The sequence below is a fragment of the Mustela lutreola genome, chromosome 4, assembly GCF_030435805.1.
Source record: "Mustela lutreola isolate mMusLut2 chromosome 4, mMusLut2.pri, whole genome shotgun sequence".
In the NCBI taxonomy this organism is placed as follows: Eukaryota; Metazoa; Chordata; class Mammalia; order Carnivora; family Mustelidae; genus Mustela; species Mustela lutreola.
The window spans coordinates 15,193,774-15,215,747 of NC_081293.1; the positions used below are offsets into that span (position 1 = coordinate 15,193,774).

Consider the following 21,974-nt stretch of genomic DNA (forward strand, 5'->3'; position numbering starts at 1 on the left):
AAGCACCTAGAAAACATACCACTAATGCAATAATTAAAAGACTGGAACTTTCCCTCTTAACAGGAAAAAAAGGCAGAAATAGCTGCTTTCAGTACTCCTACTCAGCACTGTACCAGAGATACTGCCACAGCAATAATACAAAGAAAACAAGGCAAAGGTATGCAGACTGAAAAGGAAAAATAAACAAAATTTATTATCATGGTTTTAACACATGATCATCTATCTATGTAGAAAATAAGGACTCTACCAAAAAGCTATAAGTATTAGTAACTGTGTTTACCAAAGATGCAGGATACCAGTTCAATAGGAAAACTCCACTTCTTTCCTATTTACTAGCAAATCAACAATTGTAAATTGAAATTTTAAGTGCCATTAACAGGCAAACATGACAGTCATTACACTACACAAATACCTGCAAAACATCTAAGTAAATGCTGAAATACGCCATGCCCATGAGTTAGAAGAATTAATATTACTAGACTTGATTTTCCTCTCTGTACACATAATTCAACCTCAATTAAAATTCCTACAAGCTTTTTTTTTTAAGAAATTGACAAGCTGATTCTAAATTTTATATGGTAATGTTAAGTACAGAGAATAGTCCAAAATTTTTTGGAAATAGAAAAAAAAAAAAAAAACAGGACTTATACCACCTCAATTATAAAGGCCACAGTAGTCAATGAAGTGTGGCTGTATACATTAATGGATCAAAAGAGAGTCCAAACATTAACTCATATGGTCAACTGACTTTTCAACACATCTATCAACGGGAAAAGGAAAATCTTTTCAACAAATGTTACTGGAAAATTTTTATATTTATTAAACAAACAAAAACACCCCTCACCCCTTACTTCATACTCATACCATTTGTGAAAACCAACTCAAATAGATGATAGATCTGAGGATAAGAGGCAAAACTCTAAAACAGCTAGGAGAAAAACCTTTGTGACCTTGACAAAGATCTCTCAGAATAGAAAACCCAGACACCATAAAAACTTATGATATAGTTTATACAAATTTAAAATATCTGCTTTTTAAAAGACATGGTAAAGAAGAAATACATATTTTTAAAAAACATTTTTAAAAACCTGATAACAATGAATATCAATATAAAGAAAGAGGGAAAGCTTATCAAAATATATTAAAAGGAGGGAATAATAAAAGTAAGAAATAAATAGATAAAAAAATATACAAAAAAATCAGTAACTCCCAAAGTTAGTACTTTGAAAAGTATTAATACTTACAATCTTCTGGAGAATCTGCACAAGACAATAAGGTCCAAATAAGACATTATTATGGACCTAAAGGGAGCATAGCTATAAAATCTTCTAAACCTCACCAACAGCATATTATGAAAACCTTTATGTCAATACACTTGAAAATTTAAGTAAAATAGAAAAATCCTGAAAGAATAATCAAATGCTAACTCTGACAAGAAGTGAGAAAAAACTTGAGTAGCTTTATAACTATTAGATTAATTGAACCTGTAATTTTAAAGCCTTGCCACCAAGAAAATTCCAAACTCAGATGGCTTTGCCAATTTCTACCAAACATGTTTGGGAAAAGTATTAACAACTGAAAGCCATCCAGACAAGGGAAAAAATAATATACTCATATAATAGGCAGCAAGACTAGCAAAAGAGAAACTGTTTCTCAAAAAGTGATCTGTGGAAGAGATTATAGCTTTGTTCCAAAACCCCAGAGGTCTGCACGGCAATTCTCAAAAAACAACAACAACAAAACAACAACAACAACAACCACACAAACCCAGACAATTAATAATTATCTAAATCAGGAAGTTTCCAGTCAGTGTTCGAATTTCTAATTATTTTATAAGCTTTTTTTAAGTTTGTTGAAATCAGGATCTACATGAGATCCACACATTACAGGTGTCTGATATTCTGATATGTCTATTAAATCTCTTTTTATCTATACATTCTCCAACTCTTTTTTTTTATTGCCAATGGTTTACTCTTTACCATTTTTTGTCAATTCCTAGAATGAAGTTGTACTTATTAAATGACCACTGACCAATAAAAGGATAAGGTAACTAAGTCTTTAGATACCAGAATTATAAACCTTATACCAATAATGGGCTGAAACTCTTTCAATAAACCCCTCACTGAGTTTCTAAAATTAAACAAATATAGGACAGAGTATATATCTCCCTTCCCAGCAATTATATAAAAAACAAAAACTAATAAACCAAATAAGAAGTTTTGCTTTCTTTAGGCCAACTATAGGTCAACACAGTAATACCAGTATAAAAGAAAATATCATATCTAGAATAAGGGAACTTAATGGTCTCACATTAGATAACACATCACACTCTGTTACACACCGTTAAGTCTGAAAGGGTTGTTACAAAGTATGGTTTGTCCAGAGAGGGTGATAAAGATATCAAAAGGTCAACGAAGATAATGTGTATCTTATATTTATATAATCCTGACCTTCCCATTTGCTAACTGGGTGACCATGGCTACTTGTGTGACAAATCTGTGTGTCAGTTCCCTTGCCTATAAAATGGGGTAAAAATAGCTTATATTTATATGTTCACTTTGAATTAACATGCATGAGGTACTTATAATACCACCTACCACAGAATAAGTCCCCAGCAAACAAATGTTAGCTGCTATTATCATTGTTACAAAATATTCTTTAAATCATTAACATTTGTTTTAATGTAAGGCATTAACAAAAAGCTATGAATGTAAGCCCAGTCGAGTGAAGACTAAAGGCACTAGAGCTGCTTGTCTAAAGAAAAGTCTGAAGATTGGAAGGCAAGTGGAAAATAAGGTATCTCAGAATTTTTGTAGAGCCAGTATGTGGAAGGAAGCATGAGGGACTTTGCACTATAGAACTTATACAGTTCTATATACTCATGAAAAACTAAGTACAAATTTACAAGAAGAGCGTTTTTCTTCTAAATATAAATAGAATTTTTTAAATATATATAATAATGCAGTGGCTGCCTTTAAGGGACTAAGATCTCCATCAATAAAAGAATGTTAAACAGAGAAAGACCAGAATTTTCTGAATCCTGAACACATATGTAGTGAAATTTTTTTGATATAACCAATGCATATTTTTAAATATATAATATTCATATAGCTTATAAACAGCTTTAAAAACATGATATAATAAAGTCACTTACCAAAACTGGTCTTTATTATTGTGATATTCTTAGAAAATATGAAAACATATATACTCTGAACAGCAGCCTTTGTCACACAGACTGAACACTTTATTAAAGCAATATTTTACTTATTACACTGAAACTGTTTTACTTTACTTATTTAGTCCTAAAAAGTTCTTCACAAATGAAATTCTATACCAAATGCCAACCCTAATTTAAGACAGTAAAAGTATGTGTTTTATGATTCCTATGACTGAATTATTTTTAAAGGGAAGACTTCCTCTATTAAAAATTCCTAACTTCTACCACCTAATACATCTGTTCTATAGAATTATATTTTCAGACACTAGTTTTCTGAAAAGCAATGTCCAATTCACACTTGAAATTCACCACCAAATTTTGAAAAACATGTCATGTTACAAGCGAAAGAGAAAGTCAGATAACACTACACTTACAAAGGGGGGAAAAAAGTCCCTGAAAATATCATATCTAACAGTTTTTAAATCAAAAGGAAAAAAAGTGAAGATAAAATGGTATTAATACTGGCTTCCCAACTACACCTTCCAAATTCTAAAAGCATGAAAAATACTAAAGCAAAACATTAATATTATACTGACCTTGAGATTCACATTGAGATTCTTAGAAAGTTTATGAGGTATTGCTAACCTAAAGTGAAATTTCCCTCAGGACTAACCCAGAATAGCTTTATGGTCCAAGTTAGTAAAACCATCCAGATAAGCCCCCTCTGAGATTTACAGATTCCCTAAAAGCTGTAATTCTAAGTATAGCAGAAAGGACAAACTGACGTTTCCTTTATCACCAGAGGAAGTTCACAAGAATTCTCTATAACATTCAGTTCAAATATATGTCCTACATAAACAAATATTTTAAAAATTACATACACTTCTTGTAATCTACTTCTAGCATTTTATTTGGAAATTATTTCAAAGGTACAAATGAGTTGCAAGAGTAATCTAAGAATTCCCATACACCCATTTCTCAGATTCATTGTTAATACCTTGTTCCATTTTATTATTTCCCCTTCTTCTCTCTCCCTCCCTTTCCTTCCCCACCTCAGTCAATCTCTCTTTTCCTCTCTCTCTCTCACAGACACACACACGCATGCACACGTGTGGACACACACAAGCACAATAACTGTGTATACATCATTTCTCTTATCCCTATATATTATGGTATATATTTTAAGAACAGACTTTCTTTTTATAGAACCATATTATAGTTATTAATGTCAAGAAATTTAACATTTATAGAATGCTTTAATCCACAAATATTTTAGTTTTTAAATTAGGCCAGTAATGTCCTTCACACACAGCATTTTTTCATCCAGTATAGAAATACAGTCAGGGATCATCTACCATATTCAGTTGTCATGTTTCATAAACCTCCTCTAATCTGGAACAATTCTTTAGTCTTTGTTTCCTATGACATTTTTTAAAAATTTATTTATTTTAGAGAGGGAGAGCACAGGGGAGGGGGGAGGGCAGATGGAGAGGGAGAGAGAATCTCCAGGAACTTCCCGCTGAGTGCGGAGCCCTGCACGGGGCTCAATCCCAGGACCCTGAGATCACGACCTGGGCAGAAATCAAGAGTCAGACGCTTAACTGACTGAACCACACCGGTGCCCCAACATTGACATTTTTGAAGAATAAAGCTCTTTGCCTTTTTAAACAAAAATTTCCTTATTTGAGATTTATACAATACTGCTTAATGATTAGATTTAAGTTTGCAGTCCCACTCAAAATGCTGGGTAGGAAACCTGTGTCTCATTGGCCAAATCTAGCCAGTGGCTCGTTTTTTTAAATAAATATTTTTTGGCATACAGGTACATTTACTCATTTACATACTATCTATGGCGTGCTTTCAAATTTCAACAGCAGGACTGAGTAGATGAAACAGAGACTGTATAATCCACAAAGCCCACAATATTTACTGTCTTAACCTGTACAAAGAGTGTGCCAAACTCTGTTTTAAGTGATGTTTCTCTCAGCAGCTATCACATCCAGAGGCACACAATGTATAATTTCCCATGGTTTTTTATATGAATTTTGATTTCTCAGACAAGGTACTATTTTTCTCTGCACCTTATAAACAATCTGTGAGAAAGACATTTAAATACTGTGAACATCTCATCAAAAATTTATCCCCTATTTAAAACCTATTGATTTAAAACCTATTGATGATTCTTTCCCAAACCAATTGTTTGCTACAATTATTATTAAACAATGATTTTTTTCCTCAACTCCAGTCAGCATTCCCAATGCCATTCAGCATTCTGTGTCTTCCTCTCCTCTATTTGTCAATCTGCCCATTATCAGTATAAGCTCACGGATTCCTGGTTCAATTTTATAATTTATTATTTGCCTAAATTATTTTGATGCTCAAAGTATCCCCGATTTTCCCAAAGGACGTCCCCCCAAGCCAATTCTTCTGTGCTTTTGACAGGACCCATCATTTTCCTGAGCGGTTCCTTAATTTGATATAACAAGATATACCAGGTTCATCCCTACTTTTCCTGCCATAGCCCTAGAATCAGCCATTTCTCCAAAGAGTCTTGGTTTCTTTTCTTGGGAATGTTTTTAGAAACTAGATCTGGGAATATGGGTGATCATTTTGCTCACTTTTACTGGGGTATCTTAGCTTCTAGGCCCTTTCAGAAGAATCTAACCCTGTAACTGTGGGCCGCCTGCCTATTTACCTGTCTACCTGCTACCTGCCTACCAAACTACAAGCTCACAAGGATACCTACAAGCCCAGTCCATCAGACATGATTCTTCCTGCCTTCCCCATTTCACATTTGTATCTCCTGTCTTCCATGTTGAGAATTTTAGCTCCCAACAACACATTTATTGATTTTTTTTAATCTGTCGAATACACCCAAAATAATGTAGAATTACTTTACCACAACCTTCAAAAAACAAACTTAAAAAATTTGTTAGCAGCTCTTCCCCACATAGCCACACCTAGCCTGAGGACACGTAACCCAACACTGTGTTAAAAAGGCCTATGGGTTATTTTCTCCCTCTTCAGTGGTTTGTGTTATCCATTTGAGACATGAGTGAGTTCATGAGTTCCCGTTTGCATTGTTCTAGAGTTTGATTGCTTTCCTTGTTGATGATTTGGCATGTAGATCAATCTGCTTCTAAGTCAAAACTGTTTAAGGGAAATAGACTTTCATTTTCTGTCCCCACACCATTTTCCATTCTCTACTATCTTTTGTAAGTAGCCAACATCACCATCTTCTAGTTTATCCTTCCAGTGTTCATTTTTACTTAAAAAAGCAGGCATAACAGTATTTTCTGATTTCCCCTACTTTCTTACACAAAAAGTAATATGCTACATATGCTATTTTTCACTTGTCACTTGATATATCCTGTAAACCATAAGATTTCAAACAGTTCTTCCTTTTCTACAAGCACACAGCAGTACTTCACTAATACGGATGTACCATGCTTTATGTACCAGTAGTTTCTAAATAATGTTACAGTGAATAACTCTGTCCACAGGGGGGGAAAAAAAGTGTTTCTGTATTTTGGAGGTAAAACTGAAGCATAAATTCTTTGAAATGGAATTGATATGTATTTTTGTTATATATTTTGTTGGGTTTTTTCCCCCTACATTTGTGACTTTCAGGAATGGTTTATAGTATTAAAAAATATATATATATTTGAACATTTCTTGTTCAATTTATACCTAAATAATTTAGCTTCACTGTAGCTTTCTAAATGTGTTTTTCTCCTTCTTATGTCTTCTAATTGCCTACTATATACAGGAAGGATATTGATTTTTGCATACTAATTTTTAAAGATTTATGGGGGGCAGAGTCTTTTATTTTAAGCAGACTCCCACTGAACAGTGCCCAACATGGGGCTCGATCTCACCACCCTGAGATCACGACTTGAACCAAAACCAAGAGTTAGACGTTGAACTGACTGTAGCACCCAGGCACGCTTTTTGCATATTAATTTTATAACCTGTTACCTTGCTGAGTTCTTTTATTGTTTTATTGTTTCAGTTAGTTCTCTTATTGTGTAAGTTTTCCAAAAATTCTATATCACTTGCAAATAGTTTATGTTCTCCTTATCAAAGTCCTATTCCTCTAATGTTTCCTCTACTACCTTCAGAAAAATGTCTAGTAGTAAAGGAGATTGTGGGCATCTTTATTTTGATCCTAACCTTCACCCAAGTGCCTGATTCCCCATAGAAGACGCTGGCTTTGGATTGATATAGATACATTTATTTTTTAAGATTTTTTTTAGGAATGGGCTTTTTTAGCATGGTCTCCCTAGATCTATTAACGTAGTGAATTTTATTAATGTATTTCCTAATATTAAATCATCCCTGGAATCCTAGTTATATATCCTACTTGATCATGGTATCTCATTGGTGTGTGTTAAAGTTTGTTCATTTTAAGATTTTTTGGTGATTTTTAAAGGAAAGCATGTTAACTCATTTTCAATCACACAGGTCTATAATCTCCTATTTCTGAGATAACTGTAGGTAGCAATGTTATACTTGTTTTCTAAAGTAAATTTTGAAGTTCTCCTTCCATTTTTATTCTCTAAAAGAATTTACAAGCATTGCTAAAGTTAACCTATAACATCATCTAGGCTTGGTGCTTTATTTTGTTCTATGGAAATTCATCTATATAAACTTTCTATCTCCACTGGGCTTAATTTTACAAAACTGTTATTTTCTAAAAAATTATCTATTTTTTCTATATTTTTAAATTTATTTGCATAGCTATACAAAGTAGTCTCATTTTTTAAAAAATTTCCTCTTTACTAGTACTATTCTCCCCTTACCATTTCTTATTTTGTATATTTGTGGTTTCTTCCTTATTTCTTGATTAAATGAGTTAGCTAGAGTTTTATCTATTTTAAAATTTTTAATAATCTATTAAATTGATCTATTGCCTTTTTGCTCTTACATCAATAATTTCAGATGTCATTTTTACTATTTGAATCCTATCACTTCTAGGTCCGTATGTACTTTGTTCTATTTTTTGCTTTTTGAGTTCAGAATGTGGTTCACCTATTTTCACTCATATTAATACAGTTGTCTAATGCTATAAATAATCCTCTGATAACTGCTTTAAACTTATCTGATAGATTCTTGTATGTTTTGCTTTTACTGTCATTATTTTTCAGCAATTTTGTAACTTAAGCTTATACCTACCTTAAAGGTTTTATTTAGTATCTCCATTTTGGGGGGACCTACTGATGTTTTCTTTATATCCTAAGATACAATCTACTCACTTTTTATGAGTTTTCCATGCATACTTAAGAAGTCCACAAGTACTTTGTTCATAATCAGGTTGTGTTGATATATATTCTTAACATTGCTTGATTATATTGTTTAGATCTTTCTACCTTCTCTTTGTCTTGTCGTGTACAGAGTAATGCTTGAACTGCTTTGTAAAGAAATTGCTGCTATCTATTTCTCTGTATTGCCTACAGTTTCTGTTTTAAATGGCTGGTTGCTGGGTTATTTGGTACATAGATATTCTTCTATTGTATATTACATCTTCTGGTGAATTGTGGTTTTAATACAATAAGGTATTCTTGACTCATACAATGTTTTGGTGGCCTGAATTCTATTTTCTCTGGCATTAGGATCACAACCCATGCTATCTCATTGAATCTAATTACTATGTTCAATAAAAGCTAAGAGCAGGCTACAATGATGGTGCCTCCAGTCCTTTTATGCCTTCTCAAATGTAATAAAATACTTTGGGCACTGCAATAAGAAAACTGAAAGTGACCATATATTTCATTCATGTATCACCCTCCTAAGTAAGTTGTTTCCTTGTTAAATTTTTTAGCATTGTTTGGTAATAACTGATGAGCAATGAATTAATTTCTAGGAAAATGAAATAGCAAAGCAAACATAATAAAAATAAGCACCAAGATCCTAGAGTATATCTTAGATTTGTAAAAGCATCCAACAAATCCATCTGTAATTGCAGATAGAATATTTTATACTATACTTTTAAGTAAGTAAATGTTCTCTTTGTTCTTAGACTTCTAAGAAAGAATGAGATTTATGAAATAACAGCCTTCACAGAATGTTAGGTAGGCTTGCTCAAACAACTAAAATTGGGACTGACTAACATTTATGGTATTAAGAGTTAAATGGCATTCTTGACTCCTACCAATTACCTATGCAAGAATCCAGGCTCTTTCTCTGCTTTCCTCTTTCTCTCACCCTTCCCCCATTTTTAGTTGCATTCTTTCTACTTAGAAGGAACACATAATATCTGCATTCTAGTGGTCTACTGACATCTCTACCCTTGTTTTAGTCTTAGCTCTAAAGTTAAATACACGTCCTCTAACCAGTCTTTTACCTGAAGTGTTCCCATTCATCTCTTTGTCAGATGATGCTTATTCTCTAGGACAGGGTTTGACAAATCACAGTCCACAGGCCAAACAGCCCACCAACTGTTTCTGTAAATCAAGTTTTACTGGAACTCAGCCATACTCATTCACTTATGTATTTTATACCAGTGCATGTGTACAGACTCAACAGCAGAACTGAGTAACGACCATGTGGCCTACAAAGCCAAAGTAATTTACTATCTAGACCTCTACGAAAAAGTCTGCACATTTCTACTTTACTAGATTTCTCAGGTAAGGGCACTTATACACGAAATTACCTGAGTTTTTCCATGTTCAAACTGTTTTTTCTATAACCTTGACACTTGAAGGACAGTTTGGCAAGATATAAAAGCCTTAAACTATATTTCTTTCCTTACGTTTCTTGAAAAATTCGCTCCTTGGTTGCCTTGATTTGTATGTTACTTTTGAGAAATCTGATACAAGCTAATCTCTTGCCCTTGTAAGATATTTTATCTCTCTGCCTGAAAATCCTGAAGACTTTTTCTTTGTCTTTTAAAACATAGTAGTTTTATCAAGATGTCTCAAAATTGCTGCTGTGGTTGAATTTAACCAAGCACCCATTCATGAACAGGAGAATGGATAAAGGAATTGTGGTAGAGTCATATAATGAAACACAGTATTGTAAAGGAGTTAATACATAAATACATAACATAGATGAACCTTAGCAATATAATAGGTGAATGAAATAGAAGAAAGCCTCAGAAAACTGTATAAAATATTATTTCCTTTTTGTAAAACTCAAAACCAAATAAACAAAACAATATGCAATATAAGCATAAACATATAAAAAGCTATTTTTAAAAACAAATCCATAAGAAATTCTAGATTTTAGAATAGTATAGAGACAGAAAACTTTTTTGTAAAATCCAACAATTTTTTTAATGACTACAATTATAAAGAGAAAACTTAAAGGACTACAATAAATGGTTACATTTTTTCATAAATATCATCTTACCAAATATACTTTTGGGGTGCTTTTGCTAGTAAGACATGGTCATTTCTACACTGAGGATTTAATAACAAAATAAAGTTGAGCTGAGTAAACATAATAAGAAACCAATAAGTGGTTGTTTTTAAAAATAAATTGAAAGCTGGGGCACCTGGGTTGAGCATTCAACTCTTGGTTTCAGCTCAGATCATGATCTCAGGATCCTGGGACTGAGCTCCTCATCAGGCTCTGCACTCAGTACAGAGTCTGCTTGTCCCTCTCCCTCTGCTCTTCTCTCCCCCTACAACTTCTAAAAGTGCCGTATGGCTGTCAGGTGCTTAGGAGTGACAGTAATCCAATGAGCTTCATGTGCAGAATTATTGGAACAATCAGGAAAATGCATAATGAAGAGATCAGCTTGCAGTAAAGGTTCCCTAACCTTTTGTTTAATTAACAAAGTAAAGGTGGCCTTCTTAATTGTATAATGGTGAAAAGACTCTTGTTAATCCAGAGCTGTATTTGTGGAATTTTTCATTTTTTTGGAAGTCGTTTAATTTTCCTCCAAATTCCTGTATCTCTTTGTTCATAAGTGAATATGACACATATATGGCTTTATATAGGTATTCTTCTGGTACTTACATTCTTCTTCTAAGAAGTTTATTTTATTCCCCCTACTCACACACTCGTGCTCACTCTCTCTCTCCTAAATAATCTTTTAAAAATAAATAAATAAATAGAAAGCAATATGTAGGCACATAAGAGTGCTGCTTACTTAAAAAAAAAAAAAACAGAATAGCTAATGCTCTTAAAAATGTTAAATAAAAAGAAGTTAAATAAACATAACAACCTTTAACATTAAGAAAAAATAAAATGCTACAAAGGACCACATAGTATTAAAAATTGTAATTCAAAATAACAGTAGTAGAAATGGACCAAAGGACCCATGCTATTCTAAAAGGTTTATATTTCTGCTGACATTTTTCTCATCTAATAAAGGATGAAGTCCTCTTATAAAACACTTCTTTCTCCCACCTTCCAGGATCCTAAGACCTAAATACATGTAAAAGATCATTTAGATGAACAGTTATATTTGAATCTCTAAGGAATAAACAGTTGCTACAATTCCCAGGGTCTTGAGAGAAAACAGATGATATACTAAAAATGAGTAATTATAAGGAGTCTAATAGAAAGACTACTTTTAAAACTATGGTCAGGGTAATATCTTGGAAATAACACAGCAGGAAGTCTTTAGTATCTGCTAGCCTGAAAAAAGCAAGAGGAGAGAATGGTTTCCAGAACTCTTAGAGAGTAGCTATATGGATAAAGACAACTGACAGTCCAGCCTTCAGTAGGGCAACCCCCCAACCCAAGATCACCCAGCAGGGAGGGAGTGGGGCAAATAAAACACCTTAGCCTCACTTACCTCCCACCCTCTGATCTACTGTGGGTGCCCCCCAGTGAAAGCTCGAGGGCACGGGAGGAGGGCAGAAATGGCAAAGGGTGGTTCTAGAGAGACACATGGAGAATATCAAGCGTAAGACTTTTTGAGTCCCCACTAGAAAGACAATAATAAGTATAGTGTATGGTTTTTTAAAATTGGCTAATGTATTTTATTTTATTTTTTTTAAAGATTTTATTTATTTATTTGTCATAGAGAGAGAAGCGAGAGAAAGCACAGGCAGACAGAGTGGCAGGCAGAGGCAGAGGGAGAAGCAGGCTCCCCACCAAGCAAGGAGCCTGATGTGGGACTCGATCCCAGGACGCTGGGATCATGACCTGAGCCGAAGGCAGCCGCTTAACCAACTGAGCCACCCAGGCGTCCCTGGCTAATGTATTTTAAACAACACTAAGCAAATCTACAGATTTAACTTTTAAAAATATGTGCTCAAAATCGTATGCATTCATTCAGATATTTACCAAGCATTTAATACACAACTCTTTACTAGAAAGTACACTTTCAGAGAGACATATTGCAGGATTCCTGCTCTAAAATAAACTTTTTGGGGCACCTGGGTGGCTCAGTGGGTTAAGCCCCTGCTTTCCGCTCAAGTCATGATCTCATGGTCCTGGAATCGAGCCCATCAGGCTCTCTGCTCAGCGGGGAGCCTGCTTCCCCCTCTCTCTGCCTGCCTCTCTACTTGTGATCTCTCTCTGTCAAATAAATAAATAAAATCTTTAAAAAATTAAAAATAAAATAAAATAAGAAAAAAATAGAAATCACGCCACAATGAATGAAATGTCTTCAGCTAAAGAACAGATTGATTTTAGAGACACAGCTGGCAGGATTCATCAACTCACAAGAAGTTTAAAAGTTGAAGAAGGATATTTCAAAGACGAAGTGTTAATTCAAAGCCTGGTCATTAAGCTCCATAACTTCCGTGGTTGTTGGCTTAGTGGATCCTTTCATGTCCGCCTTCTCATGCTGGCCTTTCTTCTCAACTCCTCGAATAGCGAACAGCATTACCTGCATTTTCCCAAATAAAATTCTCTCACCTGAAACCTTGCTTAATAGTCTGCTTCTGGGAAAACCCAAGTTTAAAAAGATCCTGTATTTCCTGCCAGCTGCTGCTACCTTCTTTGCTCCCCTTTACAAGCAAATTTCTTGAAAAATTTGATCTTGACTAATATTTCCAATTCTGCTCTCCCTCCCTTCTAAAACCAATCCAGTCAGGCTTTTACCACCCTTCCCCGTTACACAAGAAGTGTTCTTGCCAAGATCACCAATCGTCTGCACTGCACTAAATTCAATGGCCAATCCTTAGAAATCATTTTCCTTGAGGGGTACCTGGATGGCTCAGTCAGTTAAGCATCTTGATTTCAGCTCAGGTCATGATATCAGGGCCGTGAGACTGAGCCCCAAAACAGGCTCATCATTGATATGGGGCCTACGTAAGATTCTCTCACTCCCTCTCCCTCTGTTCATCCCCCTACTCACGTGCATGTGTGTGCGTGCATGGGTGCTCTCTCTCTCTCTTTTTTTAAATCATTTTCCTTGAGCCAAGAGCAGAGCAGCATCTGGTACAATTAATCACTTTTCTGTTTAATAATCTTTCTTCACTTGGCTTCCGTTCACAACACTACTCTTCCTTGCTTATCTTCTTCTCCTTCTTATGGAACACCATGGGGCCCAATCTTTTTCTTTTGTTTATCTACACCCATTTCCTTAGTGATCTGATCCAGTCTCATGGCTTTCACTGCTTTCCATATCCTAAGAGGCCCAAAATTTACATCTCCAGCCCAGATCTCTCTCTAGTCTAATGCCTAATGGATATCTCACATATAACATATCCAAACTAACTCCTGACCTTCAAACCACCTTCACCTCAAACCTGCCTCAGAATCTTCTGTGTTCAGTATGGCAATTTCATCTCTCCGACTGCTCCAACCAAAAACCTTAAAATCATCCTTGACTCATCTATCTCAGACTCTACATCCAAAACCTTCAGCAAGTAATATTGCTGATTTAATTTAAAAACATAGATGTTGATGAGAAATGGACTAATTCTCATCATCTTCAATATTACCACCGTCCCTGTCCAGATTATTTTAACAACTCCCTAGCTGGCCTCCTAGCTTCTGTTCTTTCCTTCCTAGAGCTTATTTCCAACACACACAAAATGATGCTTTTAAAAATTATGTCATTCCTCTACTCAAAGTCTTGCAAGGTCTCTCCATTTAACTCAGTAAAAAAAACAAAAGCAATGCAAAAACCCAATAATCTTGCTTCTTTATTACTCCTCTAACCTCATCTTTCCCTTTTACTTTCCACCCGTTCTTCTCCAGATTCCTTACTGTTCCTTGAACATGCTCAGCATGCTCTTGCCTTGACACAGCTGCTCTCGCCTCAAGGAAACACTCTTCCCCGGACACTCACACGGTAAATCCCTTCACATCTTTCAACTCTTTGCTCAAAACTCACCTTTGCAGTGACATCTACTGTCTCCTTCCTGTTTTGAAACTACCTCACTTTCAATCTCTCTCTCAATCCCCTTACCTTGCTCTGATTTTCTAAAACTTACTATCTTCTAACACATCATATAACATACATCCATATTATATTTATTTTTTATTGTCTGTATCACCCTGCTCGAAATAAGCTCTGCAAAGCTAAGGGAAAATACCTGATTCATCATTTGTTGGTGTGCATTACTGCATATGTCTGAAACCAAGTAGAACCAAAATGTGCTCATATAAGCTACAAAGTCAACCCAATGTTTAGGAAGTACACCCTAGATCAACAAAACTCTAAAACTCATAAAATAGCAAGGACGATACTTACAATCTCAGCAGTTAAAAAATATTCTCTAGTATCTTAGATTTTTTTTAGTGCTAATCTATAATTCTCCAATTAAGAAAATTGAAGATAAGTTAACTAAATGGTCATTTTGTTCTAAATTATATTACAAAAATCTCAAATAAGAATCACTGTATTAAATGCAGAAACAAATACCTTAGAATGATTTGCAATATTATTAAAAGTTGAATAAGGGTCATTTGTTAACTGGAAATTTTTTCTCTGTTTTTAAAATTTCTATATAACCATGAGATCAATATTCTTAGCGTATGCTTCTGAGTAAATTTTTAGCTACCAAAATAACCTGTTTTCATGAATTACTCTTTCTTTTCAGTTACCTCACCATGATGCTGGTTAAAGAGATAGCCCCTTCTTTAATACAAAAGCATTTTTTTCCTTAGTTGTCTAGAAGCTTTAATATGTAAGGATAGTCAAAGTAAAACCAACCTACGTTTGAGGACCTGATGCCATTAAAATCAGTCAGGAAAAAAGAGGCGAAACTGCCAACACAGTGTAGTAATTCCCCCTAAGAACAGGACTAAATAAATAAATGAATATATATTCTCTCTATGGCAACAAGTATTCATTTATAACTAAGATGATAAATTATCTTATTACTTACGTTCAAAGTAGCCCTACTTAATATCATTCCCTAAAGAAGCACTTTTCTATGATATATAGAACTTAATTTTTCTAACATATTTAAACTATTTTACTCATTGGTTTTGTATTCTTTTATTTTTAAGGACTTTCCAAAGTGAAAGTACTTCAATTATTCTTTGATATCACATACTTTCAAAAGCAGTGAATTCAAAATGCACAGGAGTAAATAAAGTAATGTTAATTTTATTATTAAGATATAATTTTACAGAAAAGTTGATGAACTCTACTTTGTCCTTAATTCACAGAATTTGAAAACTGCCCACAATTCATCTATTACTCTTATAAAACTCATAAACTATGCATTCCTCCCATTTCTATCTTATACTACATTCATAAGTGTGCCTGAAAGTAGTGCAACTAATAAGGCAAAAGTAAAACCAAAAAAACCCTGTGGATAAATTTATTTATAAATAGTATTGTTGTTATAGAATAAACCAAAAGAACTCTAAGAAATCATTAAAATTTTACCAAAACTACAATTAAAATTATATACTCAAATTATTCCAAATGAAAACAAAAACCTACCAGCCAATGAATTTATCAATTAACAACCTACATCAACATTTACCATTCATAGATTAGAAAAACTCTGACGTGCCTTCCTAGCTATCCCTAGAAAGCATAATCACCACCATGTCTCATAACTGAATGATACTACTGTTCAATAAAGGGGAATATGAAAAGAGTAAGTAACATATTCTGTGAACTATAAACTATATTGTTGGGAGGCAGAGTAGAGAAGACATGTACTAATCAGGTAACTTAGAAATTCAGTTTTCATGGCCAAAACTGCATGTGAGCCCATGTAAATACTGAATCAGAGAGCTTCTACATAAAGTCAGGGCTATACCCTCAACAAAAAATGGTTTTGTTTTGTTTTGTTTTGTTTTGTTTCAATCTGCTTTGCAGAGGCAGGCAGAAAATGTCTATTTTAGTCTTGGCCCTATGTGGAAGGAGAAAGGGCTTCCCTTAAAAACTTTCCTTCAAACACTAGACATCATGTCACTGTGGGCATGAATTTACCCTACATATAAATAAGGTCCCAAAAAGCCGAAATTTTAATTTAATTTAGACCAAGGCTTCTAGGCCCCCAGAAGTACATATTCTCTCTAGAGCAGGCGAACTAACACCCAAGGGGGCCCAATCTGGAACAAAGCCATGCTCGTTTGTGGTATGTATTATATATGGCTGCTTTTATGCAAACCAGCCGAGCTGACTAGTTATGATAAAAACCACGTGGCCCACAAAACCTGAAATATTTACTCTCTGGCCCTTTACAGAAAAGACTGTGACCCTTAGTTTAAAATATTGATAATATGGTCAAATGTACTTAAAACAAAACAAGAATTAAAGCAGCAGAAATAGTAGCCTATAAATTGGAGGTTGACCAAAGAGTGAAAGTACTAGTTAACTTTAGACTTCATTTTTTATGAAACTTCAAAAGTCAAAACCTCTGGTTCAATCATAAGATTCATGATAGTTTAATTCTGAATCTTCCCATTTTCCTCAGAGAAGATGTGTAAAACAATAAGGAAAACACGAAGGTAACGTGAAAGAAAAAGAAAATTAAATATCCAGAGAAACTAGGAACTTTTAAAAAACTACAAACTCCAAATAAGGTGTGAATATGCAAACAAGTAAGTAAAACCAAGAGAGTCACAGAGAAAAAGCCACAAGAATGCAGAAAAGATGAGAAACAGGAGTGTGGAAGAAGCTTAATGGTAGCAGATCTCAAAAATTACCACGCTCCTTCCCACAAAAAGGCTTTCTCTCCCTAAATGTAAGAAGAGCCATAATTATAAACAAGAAGACAACAGAGTAACACAAAGTATACAAAAACCAGATGGAATATAAAGCAAAATCCAATCCCCTCTTATACACAAGAGACACATTTAAAACAAAGTGATTCTGGAAGGTTAACAATGAAGGAAAGGGCAAAAGTATACCAGGAAAATACTGAACCCCTTCCCACAGAAAGCAAGAGCCATAATATTAAATATCAGACAAAGGAGAAATCAAGTCAAATCAAGTCAACATTAAGCAAGCAAAGCAATTTATAATATTAAAAGACACAATTTACAATAAAGATGTAACAGTTATGAATATCCACAATATCAACTTTTATAAAGTATAAATTCCAGAATATACAAGGAAAAATAGGCAAAAATAACCTAACATTTTTAGGCTTTAATTCAATTTTCAGAGCATAGCAGATAAAGTACCAAAAAAAGTAAGGAAAGAATAGAATACCTAAACAGATTAATGAAGTAGATTTGATAGATATGTGTTCCCTGAACAACATAATAAAGAAAAAAATTAATAACAAAATCAAAAAACAAGCACGCTTCTACATAGAAAATTTCTAACTGCTGCTTAAACAACCCTTGGGCCCATCTAAGAAATGCAATGACAACCACATGTGCTTCAATGCCACCATGAGTCTGTTACAACAATAATGTGTGTACATAGCCGTCTATCCAATACAGTATCGCTAATTAACCATTACACCCCAAAGTGTTCCCATCAGCAGGAATTCTCTTTAGATCTGTTCTATTTTCCCAGTAAGTTAAGAAGTCAGGTCATTGGCTCAGGGTAATTGTGGAGAAGGAAGCACTGGAAGTTTAGAGAGGAAATATGAATGAAATGTAAATATTTGTATAGAGAGGAAATATATATGAAATAGAGAGGAAATGTATGAAATGGTCAACCTGGGACAGTTGGAGGAAAGACTGGTGATTATGAGGTTCAAGCTGGGTAAGGTGAGAAGTATAGATAAGGGAATGATAGTGAAAAACCTATAGGAGGCCCAATGCACTGACAGCTCTAGTAAGGTTGCAGAATTGTGGGAGGTGGAGTACTAGAAGGAGTAAACTGGAAAGATCAGTGGCACTCAATGAGTAAGATAACTGAAATGGAAATTATGGGATACACCGAGGAACACAGGTCAAGGGTATAACAATGGGAAAGAGAGACTCAAATAGGATGGGAAATAAGATCCCGGAAGAGAGATTAAAAAAAAAGAGAGAATCAAAGAATTAGAATAACGCTTTAAGTGGATAGTGAAATCAGAGAAATAGTTGACTAACATTTTGCTTTCTAATGTATTGTAATGTAATATATTCTGTGGGGTAGAATGATATTGGACCAGAAGTTATATTTTTCAAGGAATAAAGCGGTGATCTGAGGGCAACAGAAAAGTAAAGAAGTAATAGGCGACACAGTTTGACGATGTAAGGTTCAAAGGTGAGTGCTTTAAAAGAGGAAGGAAGGGGAATAGTGTAAAATGGCAATAAGAAGTAAGAAGGATATGTATTCCACTTTCCACTCAGCTGCAGTGGGGATTTTGAAAAGAAAACTTATCACTTGAAAGGACTGCAGGGGGAAGAGAGGAATATTTTTAGAAAAGGAGTCTTGTGAGCACATTAAGGACTCCCTTGTTGCTCTGTAAGTGAAAGTCCTCATTAAGACTACACAAGGACTCTAAATAGTTGAATATAGCTATCTATACACAAAGGAGCCAAAAACTTGAGTTCATAATACTGGCCAGAGCTAAAAATGGAATATGGTCTTCAATCTAAACAGGGAACATATGGTATGTGTACATAAATTTTGTAAAAAAAAAAAATCTTGTGTTTGAAAATGTTGTAAAGAATTTTTTTTTTAAATTTTAAAGTACCAGAAAAACAAAGAAGAGTATTTAAGAGCATAGTATAAAAAGTCGTATGCAGATCGTCTCAGTCACCTTCACCCACCAGATAATAATCTCTTATAAAAGATTACAACAGACCATCTTCAGGAAGCTAACTTTAAAAGAATAATACACATATAGAGATCCTACAGAAAGATTAAAAACAGAACCCTGAAAAAATGAAAATCCTGAAATCATGGAATGCATAGTAAAGAGACTATTTTAGTGTTAGTTCTTGGTTCATAAGTAAAATCCAAAGAAATAGCACCATCTGTTGGAATTTCTCATATTTATAAAAATTCTCAATTCTTGAAAATGTGTAACTGGTATGTAACACTTCCTCACTTTTAGCTAAGAAGGTAAATACTAAAGGACAAAACCTAACACAAAATCAAAAGGTTTATATTAAAAAGTAATTCTTAGCTCATAATTCTGATTTTTAAAAACTCAGCATTTGACTAAATTCATACGAAGATTTTATTAAAGATAACAATAGTCTCAACTAATAAAGGAAAGAGTATATAGTTACATTTTCAAAGTAACTCACAGATATGGTATTCCTGTATGCTGCTTGTATAACCATATATTGCCGAATATCCAAATATTATGATCATGACAACATCTCTACTATCCAACTCCATAATGTGTGCTGAATGTCCCTCCACAGCATACTGCTGACCATGTCCAAGAACAGTCGGAGTTTTTGTACTCCATGACTGACTATGTACGTTAAAAACCCATAGTTCGTCGGTGACATTGCCGTCATTTGTTTCAATTCTGCCTCCATACATAAAGATGTTTTCCTGTAAATTAAAAACATATATAAATAAGCAAAATAGTCATATCTTAGCAATATAATTAAAAATAAAGGTTTAATTTAAACATTAAACTTTAGTAATCACTCATAACATGCACAAGGCATAGTTTTTATTTATAGAAAGTCAAACAGAATTAATGCTTTTACTTACAAGAAGGGGGGGAAAATCCATGCTTTCAAAAAGTTACTTTAAAATACTTTCTTTAAAATAGGTATATTAATAGAGTTAAATTGACTATATTTTTAATTCTCTTAGTTGTTGAGTCTCCACTTCTTACACTTAAATTTTACCAGCTATGTATATTGCTTTGTGCTATTCTCATTCACTGTTTTCTTCAAGAACTGTCCACCAAAAAGGTAGACCACATTGCAGAATACAAAATCAATATACAAAAAATCTATTCTATTTCTATACACTAAAAATGAACAATCCAAAAATGAAAAATGAAACTAAGTAAACAATTCCATTCACAAAAGCATCAAGAAGGAAATAATACTTAAAAATAAATTTAACAAAAGAAATAACTAACTCTGAAAGCTACAAAATATTGTTGAAAGAAATTTTAAAAGATCTAAATGAATGGAAAGGCAACCCATGTTCATTGGTCAAAAGACTTAATATAATTAAGATGGCAATGTCTCCAAACTGATCAACAGATTCAATGCAATCTCTTAAACTGCTTCTTTGTAGAAATTGACAAGTTGATTCCAAAACACATGGAATTGCAAGGGACCCAGAATATCCAAACAATCTTGAAAAAGAGGGTTATAATTGGAAGACTCACACTGTTCAATTTCAAAACTTACTATAAAGGAAAAGTAATCAAGACAGTGTACTACAGGCATAAAGACAGGCATATAAATCAATAGAACTGAGAGTCCAGAAATAAATCTGTATATCTAGGGCCAACTGATACTTGACAAAAGTGCCAAGACCACTCAGAAGGAAAAGAACAGCCTCTTCAACAAATGGTATAATGAGAGCTAGACAGTTAACATGACAAAGAATGAACTTGAACCTTTATGGCATACTATGTACAAAACCCAACCCAAATGGATCAAACACCTAAATTTAAGAGCCAAACTATAAAATTTTAGAAAGAAACAGGAGGTAAACCTTCATAACACTGGATTTGGCAATGGTTTCTTAAATATGACACCAAACACAAGCAACAAAAGAAAAACAATAAATTGGATTTCATCAAAATTAAGAAACTTCTGTGCTTCAAAAGACACTATCAAGAAAGCTCACAGAATGGGAAAAAATCTGCAAAACATGTATTTGATAAGGGACTTGTATCTAGAATATATAAATACCTCTTACTTCTCAATAATAAAAAGACAAATAACCCAATTAAACAATGGGAAGGGGGAGTACCTGGGTGGTTCAGTCACTTAGGGGATCTGCCTTCAGCTTATGTCAGGATCCCAAGACCCTGGGATCCAGCCCTCCCCAACCCAGTCCCCAAGCCTCCTCCCACGGGGCTCTCTCAGCAGAGAGTCTGCTTCTTCCTCACCCTTTGCCCCTCCCCTCTCCACCAGTTCTGCTCTTTCTCTCTCAAATAAATAAATAAAATCTTTTAAAAATAAAATGAAATAAAAGTAAATTTAAAAAATTAAAAATGGTAAGAGAACTTGAATAGATATTTCTCCAAAGAAAATACAAATAGGCAATAAGCACATGAAAAGATGACTCATAACATTAGTCAACAGGGAAATGCAAATCAAAACAAACTCTGATACCACTTCACTAGCGATGGTTATAATCCAAAACGATATCAAATAACCAGTGCTGGCAAGGACGTAAAATAACTGCAACCTTCATATATGGCCTGTAGAAATGTAAAATGATGTAGCCACTCTGGAAAACAGTCTGGTAGTTCCTCAAAAAGTTAAATATAGAGTTACCATTTGACCCAGCAAATTTCAATCCTACTTATATACCCAAGGGAAACATAAGCACATGTCCACACAAACACTTACACATGAATGTTCACAGCAGCATTATCATAACAGCCAAAAGGTGAAAACA

General features: G+C 34.1%; 1 protein-coding gene across 3 annotated transcripts in view; it reads right to left on the reverse strand.

Moving 5' to 3' along the window:
- The window catches only part of ATRNL1 (attractin like 1), an 849,703-nt gene that overhangs the window by 760,379 nt on the left and 67,350 nt on the right, over positions 1-21,974 (reverse strand). For all 3 annotated transcript variants that reach the window (XM_059173087.1, XM_059173089.1, XM_059173088.1), the window contains exon 8: positions 19,673-19,928. In XM_059173087.1, coding sequence (XP_059029070.1) covers positions 19,673-19,928 — 256 coding nt within the window. The remainder of the gene's footprint in view (positions 1-19,672; positions 19,929-21,974) is intronic.